At 40.8% G+C, this 16,296-nt stretch overlaps 1 protein-coding gene across 2 annotated transcripts in view; it reads right to left on the bottom strand.

Moving 5' to 3' along the window:
* The window catches only part of NOTCH2 (notch receptor 2), a 206,412-nt gene that overhangs the window by 44,435 nt on the left and 145,681 nt on the right, over positions 1 to 16,296 (bottom strand). For both annotated transcript variants that reach the window (XM_029229052.1, XM_029229051.1), the window contains exons 7-13: positions 15,853 to 16,008; positions 15,161 to 15,349; positions 14,106 to 14,219; positions 13,188 to 13,301; positions 11,272 to 11,505; positions 7,219 to 7,329; positions 493 to 685 (exon numbers count right to left, since the gene is read on the bottom strand). In XM_029229052.1, coding sequence (XP_029084885.1) covers positions 493 to 685; positions 7,219 to 7,329; positions 11,272 to 11,505; positions 13,188 to 13,301; positions 14,106 to 14,219; positions 15,161 to 15,349; positions 15,853 to 16,008 — 1,111 coding nt within the window. The remainder of the gene's footprint in view (positions 1 to 492; positions 686 to 7,218; positions 7,330 to 11,271; positions 11,506 to 13,187; positions 13,302 to 14,105; positions 14,220 to 15,160; positions 15,350 to 15,852; positions 16,009 to 16,296) is intronic.

Below are 16,296 nucleotides of genomic sequence, written 5' to 3'. Positions count from 1 at the left end.
TCTAGAAAATTACTTACCAACACATTACACAACTCTCAGGGGCTTGCAAACTGTGACCATTTCATCAGGGCCATGTCTAAAGTTAGCTGAGACCAGATCTACTTCAGTGGCACCCACTGGTACCATGATAGAACAGAGTTGGGCTTTTTTTTTTAAGCAGGGGGTAAAATCAAATAGAACATCCCTCAGAACTCAATCTTGCAATAAGTACTAAAAGTGCAATTGCCAAAGACTCATAAAATTACCCTGGATTCCTCCCATGTGCTGACTACCCACATGAGGAAAGAGACATTCCTCCTTATTTTCCACCTACTCAGTCACAGAAGGTAGAGAAGAAGTGGCGATTTGGTAGACTATGCCACAGACTACCGAAATCTTCAGCGAGGTCTCAGCTCAAGTCCTGACTGACTTCTACAGGGTATGGCCAATACTAAAACTCAACTGGCTTGACACAAGTCAATAAGAAACTATTAATACATGACGGCTACTCACCCACTGAGGCCCCCAGTACAGTTTCCGTGGACACAGGGATTGCTCAGGCACTCGTTCACCTGTGAGTAGCAGCTGGGATGATGGGGCCCCTCAGGGCATATACAGCGGAAACCGTTCACATCGTTGATACATGTCGCACCCTTGCGACAGGGATTGGAGGCACACTCATCAATGTCAATGTTACATCTCTGCCCTGTAGAGAAGGGAGACAGTTTTTGTCAAATACAAAATGCTTAGGGAACAGACACAGAACTATGAGATCTATTGTGTTGATACCTTCATCTTCATAGGCTATAAGATGCCTTGGGCACCACATGTCAAGACTTAAGGAATAAGACATCCAACGGCCCTTAGTGCCATGCAAGGAAGGGGTAAAGGGCACTGTGCTTTGATAATAAAGTTAACAAAATGCTGGAACAGCGTTGTAGTGTTTTGACATGTATTTCTTCACTCCATCTTAGAAATGGGGAAACTTTACAAGGATTCAAAAAGAGAACATCAAATGTTACCAAAGCTGGCTGCTCTTCTTGTTGCTGTTTGGAGTACTCTCCAAGAAGCTTTCCTTATCACTGCTTTCAGCTGGTTTACTGCATTCATTTTTTCAGTTAGTCAATCTCTTACATTTCCATATATGGTAAATCTCAATTAACAGGAATGTTTCGTGAGTAGACTATTAATTTAATGATTAAACGGATTGAAAAGAAAAGCTATTTTACTTTCACTTTTAGAGTTGTATTAATCCATCTTCTGCCGCAGGAAGAAGAGTATTCTAAGCATAATTTTATTGTTCTCTGATCACTGAGAAAACCATCCAGGGTCTCTCAATCTAGACCAGTGGTTCTCAAACTTTAATGTGCAAAAAGAGTTGCTAAAAGTACTTGTTTTAAAAGGAGATCCTTAGAGCCCCAAAACCACATTTTAAATAATGTAGGTGAAACAGAAAAACAAATACCGTATGCTAACAGATATATATGGAATTTAAGAAAAAAAAAATGTCATGAAGCACCTAGGGGTAAGACAGGAATAAAGACACAGACCTACTGGAGAACGGACTTGAGGATATGGGGAGGGGGAAGGGTGAGCTGTGACAAAGCGAGAGAGAGGCATGGACATATATACACTACCAAACGTAAGGTAGATAGCTAGTGGGAAGCAGCCGCATAGCACAGGGATATCAGCTCGGTGCTTTGTGACCGCCTGGAGGGGTGGGAGGGAGGGAGACGCAAGAGGGAAGAGATATGGGAACATATGTATATGTACAACTGATTCACTTTGTTATAAAGCAGAAATGAACGCACGATTGTAAAGCAATTATACCCCAATAAAGATGTTAAAATAAATAAATAAAGAATAAATAAATAAATAATGTAGGTGATTCAAATACTACATTTTGAGAAACTCTGATGTAGACAATTATTAGTAGTTTATCATCAAATAATAATGTAAATGTTCAGAATATATGAAACTGAACTGAATATGTTCTTCCTCTAAAACATATCCAAGACTGCACTTTGAAAAGATGTCTGCTATAACCTTCACATTTATTTCTTTAAGTGGAATAAAGTATGCCAGTTACGTAAGAGTTTTGCTTTGTTAAGTTTTGAATAAATGAGATTTAACTGTATATTCCAAAATGATATAAAATTTTAAAATAACCCATAATTCTGTAAATGAGTGGCAACAAGCAACTGCCATGAAGGAATTTATAAATTTCTAAGAAGACAATTTTCTGATTTAGATAAAAACAGGCATTTTCATTTAAGAAAGAGCAACCCTGCATTTAGAACAGGAAATTCCAAATGAAACAGATACACACCCCTTTAAAGTATGGGTATTAACATTTTTTCACCCTCCACTGCTCTCTAAACCATTATTGGTGGTTCTTGAGGTAAAAACCCATAATCTGGTAGTAGTTGCTATTTTCCTCTTAAGTGTTTTATTAATAACTTACTTTAAAATACTACTTTCTTAGCTTCAACCTCTGATTTTTTTTTTGGTGTTTGCCACTGGCACCAAGATAAGAGCCAGAACTCTTCAACTGTAGCAGTATCCTCAGCCTGCAATCCAGTGGAGAATGAGAGGAAAAAGCCTTTTCATTTTCTGTCCTTTTTTTGGGAAGAATCTTCTCAGAAGCCACTCCTCTCACATTTCCTTCATTTGCTTTTAAAAGCTCTTTGCAGAATCAATTTCCAAGTCATCTTTAGCTGAGAGGGTTGAGTGCCTCTTTGTGCAGTCTACTTGATGGACTGACAGCTGCTTTACTAGCAAGGTCCCACGCTTAAAGTAGCGTTAGAAACCCCAGCGTCAGAAACACCCAGCACAAGGCTATGTGCCTTGTTGGGCTCAGTAACTACTGAATGAGAAATTAACCAATGTTTCTTATCTTGTAGGTAGGTGCCCAAAAAATTACTATTTAATGAATGAAAGCATGGTATAGTCCAGACTCGAGAGTCTGGTGTTGGATGTCAGAAGTTCCATGTGTGATTCTGGTCATTCATTCAGCAACATTTTCTAAGTGTTCCCTCTGTGCTAGACACTGTTTTAGAAAATGCTGGCTAAAAAGATAATTAGGGAGGTCCCTGCCTTCTGGGAACTCACAGTCCTAGCAGTGTGACTCACTAGCTAAGACCATGGGCACATCAAGCTCTATCTTTCAGTTGCCTTATTTGTTAAATGAGAATAATAAAACTTCCCTATCTGCTTTTTTTGTTTTGTTAATTTTTAAATTAAGACATAACTGACATATAACATTGTGTAAGTTTAAGGTATACAATGTGCTAGTTTGATATATTTTATATATTGCAATATGATTACCACCACAGAGTTAGCTAACACCTCTACCACTTCACATAACTATCATTTCTTTTTGGGGTGAAAACAATTAATATCTACTCTCTTAGCAGTTTTGAAGTTTATAATGCAGTACTGTTGACTATGATCACTATGCTATGCATTCTATCTCTATAACTTATTTATCTACTAGTTGCAAATTTGTACCCTTAAACAATATCTCCCCAATCCCCTACTCCCCAGTCCAGACCCTGGTAAACACCATTCTACTCTCTGGTTTTATGAGTCTGGCTTTTTAATATCCTGCACATAAGAGATATCATATAGTATTTGTCTTTCTCTGTCTGACTTATCTCACTTAACATAATGTCCTCAAATTCCATTCATGTCGCAAATGTCAGGATTTCCTTCTCTCTCACGGCTGAATGATATCGCATTGTATATACACAACATATCTTCTTTATCCGTTCATCCATTGATTTACACTTAAGTTGTTTCGCTATCTTGGCTACTGTGAATAATGTTGCTATGAACATGAGTGTGCAGATACCGCTTCGAAATAAGTTCCTTCAGATACATACTCAAGTGTGGGATTCCTGGATCATAGGATAATTCAATTTTTAATTTTTTGATAACTGTCATATTGTTCTTCCACTGTACCATTTTACATTTCCATCAACAGTGTATAAGAATCCCCTTTTTTCCACATCCTTGCCAACACTTGTTCTCTCTTATCTTTTTGAGAACAGCCATTCTTTCAGGTGTGAGGTGATTATCTCACTATGGTTTTTTCATTTCCCTGATGATCAGTGATGTTGAGCATCTTTTCATGTACCTGTTGGCCATCTGTATGTCTTCTTTGGAAACAGAAGGTCCTTTCCCCTTTCTTCCCCCTGATTCTAAACATTTGCTTTCCTTCATCATTTATACATTTTTTGAATGTTTCTGATGAATGCAGTCTGGGTTCCGGATCACACTCTAAATCTCTTTAAAGGCATGATCTCATTTTCTACCACCTTTGCCACACTCAGTGCTCCTCACTCCCCTTGTGCTTAGCAGCGTGCCTGTTCAGCATATGCCATTATTCGCTTGACTACGGGCTGGAGAACCAAAAGCAACTGCATGTTCAACATTTATTAATTTATAAACATTTATACACCTTGCTCCTGATTAGAAAATACTGTAAGAGATTTAGAGAGAGACAACACTGTAAGCCTCGTGTCTATGTTTTAAGTTGTATTTTGGTGATTTTATATAGTTGTATAATGACACTGTAATGAGGATTAGCTCTATTGGTAGCTACTCATGATTAGCCTTTCAAATGCCATTTGAAAAACACTAGGGTTTGGTAGCTTGTAAAGCTTTCAGAACCTCACCTGTTTCAGATGATACTGGATTTCAAAATACAAATCACGATTTACAAGTTAAAAATACAGTCAGTCTGTGGCTAAATCATGTAGCTCTGAGAATTAGAGTGAACATTGCCAATATCCTCTATCTGGAAATTACTGGGTATTTTCCAATAATATTTTCCAAAACTGGGTATAGCTACTCCTGACTAATGTGTTTTCATTTTTAATTGAGGTATAATTGACATAGAACATTATATTAGTTTCAGGTGTACAACATAATGATTGGATATTTGCATATATTGAAAAATGATCATCACAGTAAGTCTAGCTAACATCTGTCACCGTACATAGTTACAGAATTCTTTTTCTTGTTATTTGCCCAATTTTTAATTGGATTATTTGCTTCTTTGCTATTGAGTTGTATGAGTTCTTTGTACATTTTGGATATGAACCCCTTATCAGATATATTGTTTGCACATATTTTCTCCCACTCTGTAGGTTGCCTTTTCAACTTATTGTTTCCTTTGCTGTGCAGAAGCTCATTAGCTTAATGTAGTCCCATTTGTTTACTTTAGTTTTTGTTACCTGTGCTTTTGGTTTCATATCCAACCTATGTACTTTCATGGACTGTTATAAGAAGTCAGCAAAATAATGGACATCAAGGTGAAACTGAAAAGTAGCTTATAAAACTGGGAAGTATTCTATAGAAGTACCACATGATTTCTTACTTTTCCTATTGAATCATTTAGTATAAAGAGGTCTGCAGAGAACAGAGAATTTAGTCTTAGAAAAAAAAAACCTCCCTTAAATCTGCTCAAGCTGTTATTAAAATTGTAATTAAAAAATAGTAGTATTAAAATAAAACAAAGGCAACACTAAAACACCTCATATTTACAGGTCATGAGTATATATCACAGTTGTCTCTGATATTTTCAGCAACTGACTTAAAAAAACAAATAGGAAAAACAGCTGTAGAAAACTGTTCCAAGAACAGGGTACCACCCAGTAACCAAAACATTCCATTTCTTGGTTATGCAGTTTCATGCTACACCTTAAGTTTATTTTAGAATATTTTTAGCCCATGTCCTCCCTCTTTGACCTTCCTGATTTGCTAAATGTTAAAAAGAGAGAACATATGATTCACTGACATTTCCAAAAAATTTAAGACGAGTCTGAGGCTTACATATGTAAAAAGAAACCACAGCAGGTACCTACTTAGGCTGTCCAGTGAAGTGGGAATGAGCATGGACTCTAGAGTAGGACCCCCTGGGGTGGAATGCTGGCCGCAGTGCACTAGTACTGTTACTTAAGCTCTCTTGAGCTCTGGGTTTCTCATCAATACTGCAGAAATAATAATAGCAGTGACAATTCAATGAGGTTAGGCACTTAATTTAATGCCTAGCTCAAAATAAGGCCTTGAAAAATGCATATGTCATTCTATCTAGCAGGAATTTTTGTGTATTCAGTTGGCTGTCACTTAATGTTGGAGTAACACGTTTCAGGACACAGACGTACGTCTGGCTATACCAGCAGTGCTGGGCACTAGATATAAGAGGTTTCATCACACCTGTCTTCTGAGTTATCTTCCATTGAGCAGATATTACGGTGACCCGTGTGGGCCATAAACATTCCTCTCTCATGTCCACAGTCACACCAAGCAGTGCAAAGGCTTGTGAAGTACAGAGAGAGGTAAGTTTCCGGCAAGCAAGAGGTATCTCTTCACTTGGCTCTGATGGCCTTTTGACATCATAGTTTAAAGAACTCCATGGGAAGTTTCTCACATTGGTTGCAAATGAGCACATGGTATTTATTAAATGGTAACATCATTATGTAAGTGCCTGCTTCTATGTGGCACTGTCTAGAAAGAACGCGACAGGCACATTATATGCTCTCTGATGGTGCCATTAACAAACGGATGTGTCAGTAAAAGCCTTCAGTAGAGGCTCAGTAACCTCTAGCATGTTTTGATCAGGAGGGTAACCTTATTAGCAACAAAAGAGGTAAAAGAGGAGATGCATGTGAGTTTGTGTGTGTGCACACATGGTGTGTGTATAAATGTTCTAGCTGCTTATAATTTAAGAAGAATTATAACCAATTTTATTTTAGTCACTTACCTTCTTCCTCCTAGAGAGAAAAAAAACCTCTCTGTGCTAGCCAAAAATAGTTTGATCCTCCCAAGTTTTGGCCTTACCCAACAATCCCCCATAAGAGGAAGTACTCAGAAGAAAGCATTTAGTGTTTTCATAGGATTTTACCTTGGCCATGCCTTTACAGAAGGTATTCACTACTAAGTGTAGAAAAATAAGGGTGGCTTTGAGAGCTATATAATTCAAGTCTGAAAAGAATTTCTTTTCAGGTAGTTATAAACACATGGCCTAAAAACCCTAACTAATGAAAAGTTTCATGTTACAGTTTAGGGAAGCCCTGTAAGTAGAAAACTGGGCCAGAGAAGCACAGAATCAAACTTCTAACTTTCCAAGAGACCAAGAAATAGGAAATATTTGAAAAGTAATTTTCCTTTAGATGCCCTTTTCCCAAAGTGATGGGGCTGAAGGAGGAGTCACCCAACAAAAAGGAGCATTACCTGTGAATCCTGGTGAGCAGACGCAGCTATAACGATTAACGCCATCCATACAGACTCCATGGACACAAGGGCTACTTGCACAGTCATCAAAATTGATTTCACAATTAACACCTGCAAAGATGAAAGCAAAGAAAAACCATGCAATATTAGCACAGAAAATACCAATGATCTCTGCTTGTGATGCTAGGTGTTAAGAAATCTAAAGAGTATCCAGCCAACCCTGAATGCAGGAAAGTAGCAGTTCTCAAAGTGCAGTCCTCCAGGCCCCATCAGGGGCATCATGAGGTCAAAATGATTATATTAACCATACTAAGCCACTATCTGTTGTTTTCATTGTGTTGGAATTTGCACTAATGATGCAAAAGCAATGGGGTAGGACTGCCGGCATCTTAACAGGAATCAAGGCAGTGGCACCAAATTGTACTGGTGGTCTTTTTATTCTTCACCTCCATGTACTCAGTTAACACAAAACAAAAAGATAGCGTCACTTAAGAATGACTTTGGTCAAGCTGTCAAAATTATTAACTTTATAATTTGATTATATCTTGACCCTTGAGTATACCTCTACTGTTCTGTGTGATGAAATGGAAAATATACATAAAGCAATTCTGTGGCATGCCAAACTTCAGAGCTGTCTCCAGAAAAAGCAGTTGTGTGATTGTTTGAGTACTGAACTGAAACAGTTGCTTTGTTCAAAGAATCCCATTTTAATTGAAAGAACAACTGACGGACAAACCAGGGCTATTCAGACCTAAGTGTGTAGCAAACATGAAGTGAGAGAAATAAACCTGCCATTTCAAGGAAAACAACTGTGACAGTACCGTGCTCCAAAGATAAAATTTAAGCTTTCACATGAAAATTAGAATTTTGGAACTTGTAACTACTACTATAAGCTTGATACTGACTGTCCCTATGATGGGCTAAAGTTCAGGATAAAGAGTCTGGTAACTTCCTTCTGGGGTATGCCGCCTTCCTCCCGGTCTGTTCCTCAGATGAATGGTAGAGTCTGGCTCTATTTAGGAAGGTTTAATTGTAGATATGGGTAACTAAATGGTAGAGATACACCAATCATTATTGTCACCATTATTCTCTAAAACTACTCATGACATTTCATTATTTATTTAACATGAATTTAGTGATGTGGTTGGGTATCATAGTAGAAGAATATCTTGGTAGTTTAAAAAGTCTAAAAATAAAGCCTGATAGTTAGGATATAAACTAATAAACGAAACTTCCACAACAAAATGCCATAGTTTTTATTCACTCACACTTTATATTAATATTTATTGATAATAATTACTATATCAACAATCTGTTGAGCCATTATCAAGAGCCAAGTACTCTGCCTCCTACATTCCATAACTTTATTCTCCTCACTCCACTGGCAAATCAAGCTGTGCTACACCCATTTTATCATGAACTTGCACAATTGCGTCAGCACAGTTAGGACGTGAACCCAGCTCTCTGGATTCCATACACTTCACCACACCATACTGGTCATTCTGTGATTAATGAGGCTATACTGCCCTACTGGCCACAGATGAGGCAAGGCTTCAATATTCCTTGATTACAAATGGATACCTTTAGGAGATGTGTCTAGCCCTTGTTTGACAACCCCCGTTTACTCACAATGGACCAAGGCAGGCCCCAAACAGCCATGGAGGTCCAATGTGACTCTGCCCCCAAATCCATGTTTCATTCTAGCAGGAAGAGACACCCAGCTCAAGCTGGGCCAATGAGATTATCTCACTGAGACGTTGGAACATGAACTGCGTGACCTATGGTCTGCATGTGGCCCTTACTTCCTGCTCATCCCCCCAAAGCCACATTGTTCAATTCTCACTTGGCATCTGTAAGATACTTCTGTGTGCTTTCACAAAATTCTTTCTGCTTGTCTGTTTTGTAGTTGTTGTTTGCTTGTTTGTTGATGATTCTTTTAGCTAGTCAAGGTGGTTTCTGTGACTTGAAACCCAAAAAAACTCACTGCTGAAGATCACAGGTATCAAAGGCATCAAAAGTGATCAAAAGGCATCAAAAGTGATTCTGGGTAGTGTATTGCACTTTAAGTACTTAGTGGGTGAGAAACCACAATTATAACCAGCAAGTTGTAAAGCATCCCTCTATCCACACACTCATCCAAACTCCAACCTACCAACTCAGACTATATTATGAATGGGTTGTGGATTCTTATTCTAGAACTCGAGAGTCTATTCTTAATGATTGATTGAATGAATCCTTTCACCCAGGCTCCTGGTACATGCCAGGTCTTTCTCCACCCATTACAGGCCAAGGTCTCTTTATGTTGCCTGCATCTCTTTGCTTTAATACTCCAAACAGCCACAGGAATGGATTTGGCAGTTTTCTAAGAGAACCAGGGCCTTCCCTCTCTATGCTGCCTGCACACCACTGTTATTCACTGCTTGCCTTTCTCACTGACAGCTACTTTCACCTTGACTTCTCTCTCCTCCCCAGGGAACACACCTGACCCAACCTGGCATTATTATATAATCCCAGAGAAAACAAAGTGCTTGCCAGCCCACCACTCACCCAGGTGTCCAGTACATTTGTTGTAACGGGAACAACAGCAAAGCCTAAAACAGCCCCACCATTCTAAAGGCATCCATTCAATTGCTTGTAAATCTCTCAAATTTCTTTTCGTACTGCAATTTCTCATGTCGGGGGACCAGCCCGGAAGCAAATTGCTTTTGGAAGGTTTCACAAAGATCTATTCAGCTCTTTTACTGAGTTATCTAAACGTGGGGAGGGGGAAGGCATTTTCAACTGGGAAGGCATGGGATGTTTCTCGTATGCTTGAGCAACTCAAAAAGGACTTTGTTTTCAAACTTGGCATGTACGGGTTCCTGGATGAAGACCAGGTCTTTGACAAGTTTGAAGAAATGGATTTGGAAATAACAAGATGAAATGAGGGCAGCTAACCTCCTCCCCCACCTCTGCCCCCTACATAGGCCATTTTCCTTAAATGGAAAATGAGTTCTCAATAAATCACTCCTCGCATTGGCAGGTTCCCTTCTAACAAAGGCACACACTAGTTAATCTTCCACTAATACATTTTCCTTTGATCGGAGACACAGAACTTCTCTGTCCATTAACCACAGTTGTGACCATAATTATTCCTCGAATAAATAAAACAGGATCTACTGAAACCTGTGAAATGCTGCTGCCTGAGAAAACAATTGAACATTTCCCCAGCGAGGAGCAGCATGCCCTCACGACTAACGAGCAGTCATTCAACTGGAGTCAGGAAACAGCAAGGAACTTGGGATGGGAAATGGCAGCTCTGCATTCTAACTGACAATGGAACGTGTTGCAAAGTCCCTCCTCTCCTTTAGATTCCCCCCCCGCAAGATGGCCAAGGCCCACCAGAGAAAAATACCAGGAGAAAAGTGTCACATTAAAAATACTGGACTCTGGGTTTCCCTGGTGGCGCAGTGGTTGAGAGTCCGCCTGCCGATGCAGGGGACGCGGGTTCGTGCCCCAGCCCGGGAAGATCCCACATGCCGCAGAGTGGCTGGGCCCGTGAGCCCTGGCCGCTGGGCCTGCGCGTCCGGAGCGCCTGTGCTCCGCAACGGGAGAGGCCGCGGCAGTGAGAGGCCCGTGTACCGCAAAAAAAAAATACTGGACTGTGAAACAGAGGAAAAACTATTGGAAGAACTGGAGGGAGGGAGGGAGGACCAACTTCATTAATCTGATTGAGGTGGAGGTTAAAGAAACAAAGACAATCAAATCAAGCCACAAAGGCAAGATGGCTTTCAATTTTAAATAATAATTTCAATTTTTTGAAGTGGTGTGCCTCCTTTTAATGAAAAACACATACATAAAGTCATCAGCTTTGCAAAGCTATTGTCTCTAATTTCTCTACTGGCTAGAGCCATCTGCCTCGGAGACATTTCTGGCCATGGCTTTGGCTGAGCTTCTCAGAATCAAGACTATTTTTTAGGTTATCTAAGCATATGCCAAGAATGTCTGAGACATCCGCATAAATTGTTTCTGGAAAACAGTGAAAACTCCAAAGGAAATACGGCGTGGCCTTACCTGATGTGCCTGGCTGGCAGTTGCACTGGTAACCATTTACCAGGTCGATGCAGCGACCCTCATTCAAGCAAGGGCTGCTGTAACATTCATCTATCTGGTCGCTGCAGATGGCGCCCATGTACCCTGGATTGCAGACGCAGGTGTAGGAATCAATCCCATCCTGACACTGGCCATGGTGGCAAGGATCGGGGTCACAGTTGTCAATGTTCTCCTCACACAACACACCAGTGAATCCTTGGAAGAAATTGTACCAAAGATGCTTAAAAACCAAGGCAGACATTGCATACCTGAACATAAATGTAGCCGGCATCCACTTATCCTACACATCCCAAGTCTTAATTCATACTGCAGGCAATGAGCAGTTGGAACTGACTATTTGCATTGATTTATAAGGCAAGCCTAGAGAGTTTTGCTTAAAATAAAGTTTTTCAAGTCAAATTTGTAGAATTCAAATAGCTTTTTCTAAATAATAATTTCATTGCAGAGACGCTTTAACTGCATCTTCATTTAATATTGGACTTCAGTGGGGAATAGCTCTCAATATTTTTCCTTAATATATTTACCTCTATATTCCTTTCCTCCCAAACCCAACTGCATATACAGGTACTATATTAATGGTTTCATGTACCTTATCTTCCCAATTCTGACCTGAGAGGACAGAGAACTTTTCTCTGTTCCTCTCAACCTCCCAGGGATCTATGCATATACAGTAAGTTTTTAATAAATATTTGTTAAATAAAATGAATGAACAAGTTATGACAGTTAAAAGAAAAGGGACAAATAAAAGTTCCTTTATTCAACATTAAATCCTTTTAAAAGACTCTAGGAGGGCTCTCCTCCCGTTTAAACATGAGTTCAAGCTTTGTAAATTCTCTCCAGTGAAGGTTATTCTCCACAAGCATAATCTGGCCAGAGGAAGACAAAACCTGAAACCTCTCCAACCAGAGACAAACGTTCGTGAAAAGAGAAGAAAATTAAGTGGACGATCTGACAGGGCCCTCTCTAAGTAGGCCTAACAAGTGGTAATGTTCCAATACTACTGAAATAGTAATTCTCTGTGTTTATTGTTATGACTTAGTTTGCTTTTCTGTGATCACAAAAAAAATCATGCACATGATGCTTAAAATCCTTTAAGACTCCATCTTCTAACATAAGAAAAAATATCTTGAATTATATTCATAACTCCTTTCTTAAACAGTCAGATGAAAAAAGAAACTGGGAATTCACCTTTGCTACTAATTTCTAGTCCTTTTCTACACAATGATGGTCTGTGCAGAAGCAAATGTGTAATAAGGGACATTTGGCTTATTCAAATCTACTCCCAAATTAGAAATGTCGCCACAGATCAGAAATGTAGAATATTTGTAAACATTCTTTTTGACCCTAGTAGCAGAAGTCAGGAAAGAGGACCCAAACTTTCCCAGACAGGGCTCCCTCCCCCGTTCAAATACTCATCCAACTCTCAAAGCATCAGTCATCTTTTATGCAGAAAACCTCTGCACTTGCACACCACTGCCCCCAGATTTCTGGGCCTTTGTTCGATCACTTGCCTCAAGAAACACAGAGACAGGTCTCCTGCTGAGAAGCCCCAGTGAAAAATAGCTTTCACCTGGAACTCTTCCCTTTTCCAAAGGAGTAGGTCAAGCCAGCTGGAAACTCACCGTTGCCAAAATCTGCCCAAGAAAGACAGGGGCACCAAATGGAAATGTCCAGGCCAGGCCACGATTGTGGTGAAGGAGGCAGGTGTTGTAGAGGAAACAGTGAGAGAGCAGCAAGAAAGAGGCTTGGAAGAAGCTCTTTCTAAACCCAGAGCAGCCCATGTTAGTGGACTGGCCTGGCAGGGCAGCTAGAAGAGGACAGTCTCCTGTTTTGTTCAGGCAGACCTACCAGGGGAATAAGAATTGAAAAATTCTTACCTGTGGCGCACTGGCATTCATAACCATTTGGGTGATCTATACACTTTGCCCCATTCAGACATGGAGTACTGGAACAGTCGTCAATATCGATCTGGCAAACTGGCCCAGTGAAACCTGAAAAGGGTACAGCGATGACACAAGTCAAAGGGTTATCCTATGCCTTCCTTACTATGAGAATGATGCCCAAAGAGAACTGGGTTGTTATTGGCAGGGTTTATACCCATGGGTCAGCAAATGTAGAATTATTCTACCCAACAGGTAACTAGGATAAGGTGAGGCTCAGGGCATCAGAGGTACCTGTGTGTCTCTCTACCTTTTTCTTCCCAGCACAGAGTTCACTTCTAGTTAAAGTAGGGACTGAATGGTTATAGGCAGAGCCCCCTAACAAGTGAATGTAGCTTCAGAAGAACTGGGACCTCCTCTCTAAAGAAACAAGAGAGGCTATAGACTCTGGCAGAAAATTTAGCACGTCTTCAACAACAGCTTTGGGGAGCCAAAGGAGAGACACAGCATTCTCTGCAAAGAATTGCCTTGTGCTGTTTCTGTACCCATGGGTGAAATGTCTAAAAATAATCATCTCACAGAAAGGTTTCAAGAATATGACCCACAGGAAAAAATAAAATCCTGAATAACCTAGAACTAAGGCTTCTGTGAGGTATGAACTTTCCCAAATGTACACACAGACAGAGAGGTCATGGGTCATTCAGAATAGACTTGGACTTCTGGCCACAAAGGATTTGGAAGATACACTAGCTGAAACAAATCCCCCATTTCTGTACACACACACTCCTATCCTGAAGCACTCACTTTAATGACTTCCTCATGTACAGCCCACACACGTTCTCTCCCTCCTCCCGTCCCTGTGGTCAGCCAGCTTTATGCTTTCAAAGAAAACAGGGGCAGGTGGTGGGCATTTACCAGGCGGACACAGACACTGGAAGCGATTGACTTTATCCACACACTGTCCATTGTTCACGCAAGGGTTGCTCTGACATTCATTTATCTCCAATTCACAATGCACACCTTTGAAACCTGAACAAAATGGACCACACAAGCGGCTTAGAAAAAGACAAAGGCGTGTTCTAGCCAAGAAAGCACAAAGTTGCAAAGATGACTATATCCGCTACGAGTATGAACATTTCTGCAGAGGGAAAAGAGGACTCTGCTGTGATGGGAAACAGTCACTGAAAGCATCAGCCAGACAGGGGAATATTCTGGGATATCCATGCCTCTGTGGAGAGCGGGAAGAGGTCGCCTCCAAAGACCTTGCTAAGACCTAGCATGCCAACAAAGGCTGAACCACATTCTCTGATCAGTCCAGGCTTTGCTTTCAGGACAGTGCCAGGCCCACAGGGTCCCCAGTCCAAGTTCCTAAAGACCAGCTGAGTCAGAGGCGCTGTTGCTCTCAGGGTGCAAGTAAAGGTCAGGAAGGCCTGCCAAGGCTAGAGAGGCCAGCACCCTCAATCAGGCAAAGCAGCCACTGGCAGCCGTCATTTTTAAGCTGGGTTTAGCTGTGCTGTCTGAGGATTCAAGCAATGGTCTGTGCAGAAGAGTTCCAGAGTATAACAAAGCATGGGTATCTCACTATGAGATAAATGGCAAGTTCCTATACAATTATGGGTAAAATTATTTTCTATAAATGGAATGGTATGCTATTTGTAACATATCAGGGGATAAGGAAAGCTTGCTATTTAAAGAATTTTTATGATAAATCCTTTATTAAATCAAAGTATACTTGCATTTTAAAAATCTTCTGAATTTTTCTCTCACATGTATCTGGGTTTTGACATAACGGGATTGCTTTTCATAGCTCTAAGAATTCTAAGATGGCCTTACTCCTTGAGGGTCCCCTTGGCGGGGGGTTAAATGGTAACAGAGCTTATGGAATTGCCATGCTATACTGAGTGCCCTGCCTAAGAGAAGCACAGTGCAATGCCTCCTGTCTAGATCCCACACACTGATGGCCCATGTACCTGGCATGCACAGACATGTGAAGCCTCCAATCTTATCCAGACAGGTGGCATCATTCTTGCAGGGGTCTGAATGGCACTCGTTGATGTCCATCTCGCAACGAGGCCCTGCATAGCCCTTCAGACACTCACAGTGGAAGGCACCATCTGTGTTCACACATTTTCCCGCATGCTCACAAGGATTGCTATTGGCTGGAAGACACAAGCACCAATCACCAGGATCAGAGCACTTGATGGGGTTTCCACAAATGTGGACTACAGAAGTGGGTCAGATTATTAGCATCAGGGCCAGGTCTTTAATAATCTGGTTCTCAATTTCCTATTTTCTTCTAATCAATCAATCAATAAGAAAGTAAATAAATAAACAAGATGAAGGAAGGGAGGAAGGGAGGAAATAAGGAAAGAAAGACAAACTAGGACAACCTCAACTCTTGTGAGTCTCTACTGTTCTTATGCCCAAACTGTCACTAAGGTAGGGCTTCATGTTAAGAGTCAAGTACAAACCTTCTATATATTTCAGTTCCCAGAATAGAATATATGGTTACACCGAAAGGTTAGCTGTGAACAGTGGGCATATAACAGGTGAGATCCGAGGTTTGGGTGAAACATGCTCGTAGAGTAAAATGCGCTTCAGCTTAAATGCTTGCTGAGCTCGACAGACACCATGAGGAATCGGAAAGGTTCTGTGTACTCACCCATGGCACACTCATCCACATCTTCTGTACAGTCACCCCCTTTGTAGCCTTGTGGACAGGTGCAAATATACTGCCCGTTCAGAGGGTTGGTGTCACACAGTGCCCCCTTGTGGCAGGGGTTGCTGATGCATGCATCATCCAGATGACATAAGAGACCTATCACAGGGTGGGGTAAGGAGAAGACAGAGAAAATGTCCCTTACTTGGGGAACAGTTTTCTCTTTCACGGAGGAGGGAAAACCTTATGACTGGCACATCAAAATCCAATATGAAGATTTAGAGGCAATTTCCTGACCCAATCTTAGGGACATGCTGCAGCCAGCAGCAAAGCAAGGACCTTCTGCAGACAACCCTGATACCCTGACCCTGAGCCCTTAGCTGGACCCCTCCCCAAGAGCAGATAAAGTGAGGCCATAAAGTGAGATGGTTAGATGATGGAGACAGG

The sequence above is a fragment of the Monodon monoceros genome, unplaced genomic scaffold (assembly GCF_005190385.1).
Source record: "Monodon monoceros isolate NGI ecotype Baffin Bay Population unplaced genomic scaffold, NGI_Narwhal_1 Super_Scaffold_18, whole genome shotgun sequence".
NCBI classification, from domain to species: Eukaryota; Metazoa; Chordata; class Mammalia; order Artiodactyla; family Monodontidae; genus Monodon; species Monodon monoceros.
The sequence above is the reverse complement of the archived record's forward strand: the minus strand, read 5'-3'. Positions and strand labels throughout refer to the sequence as shown.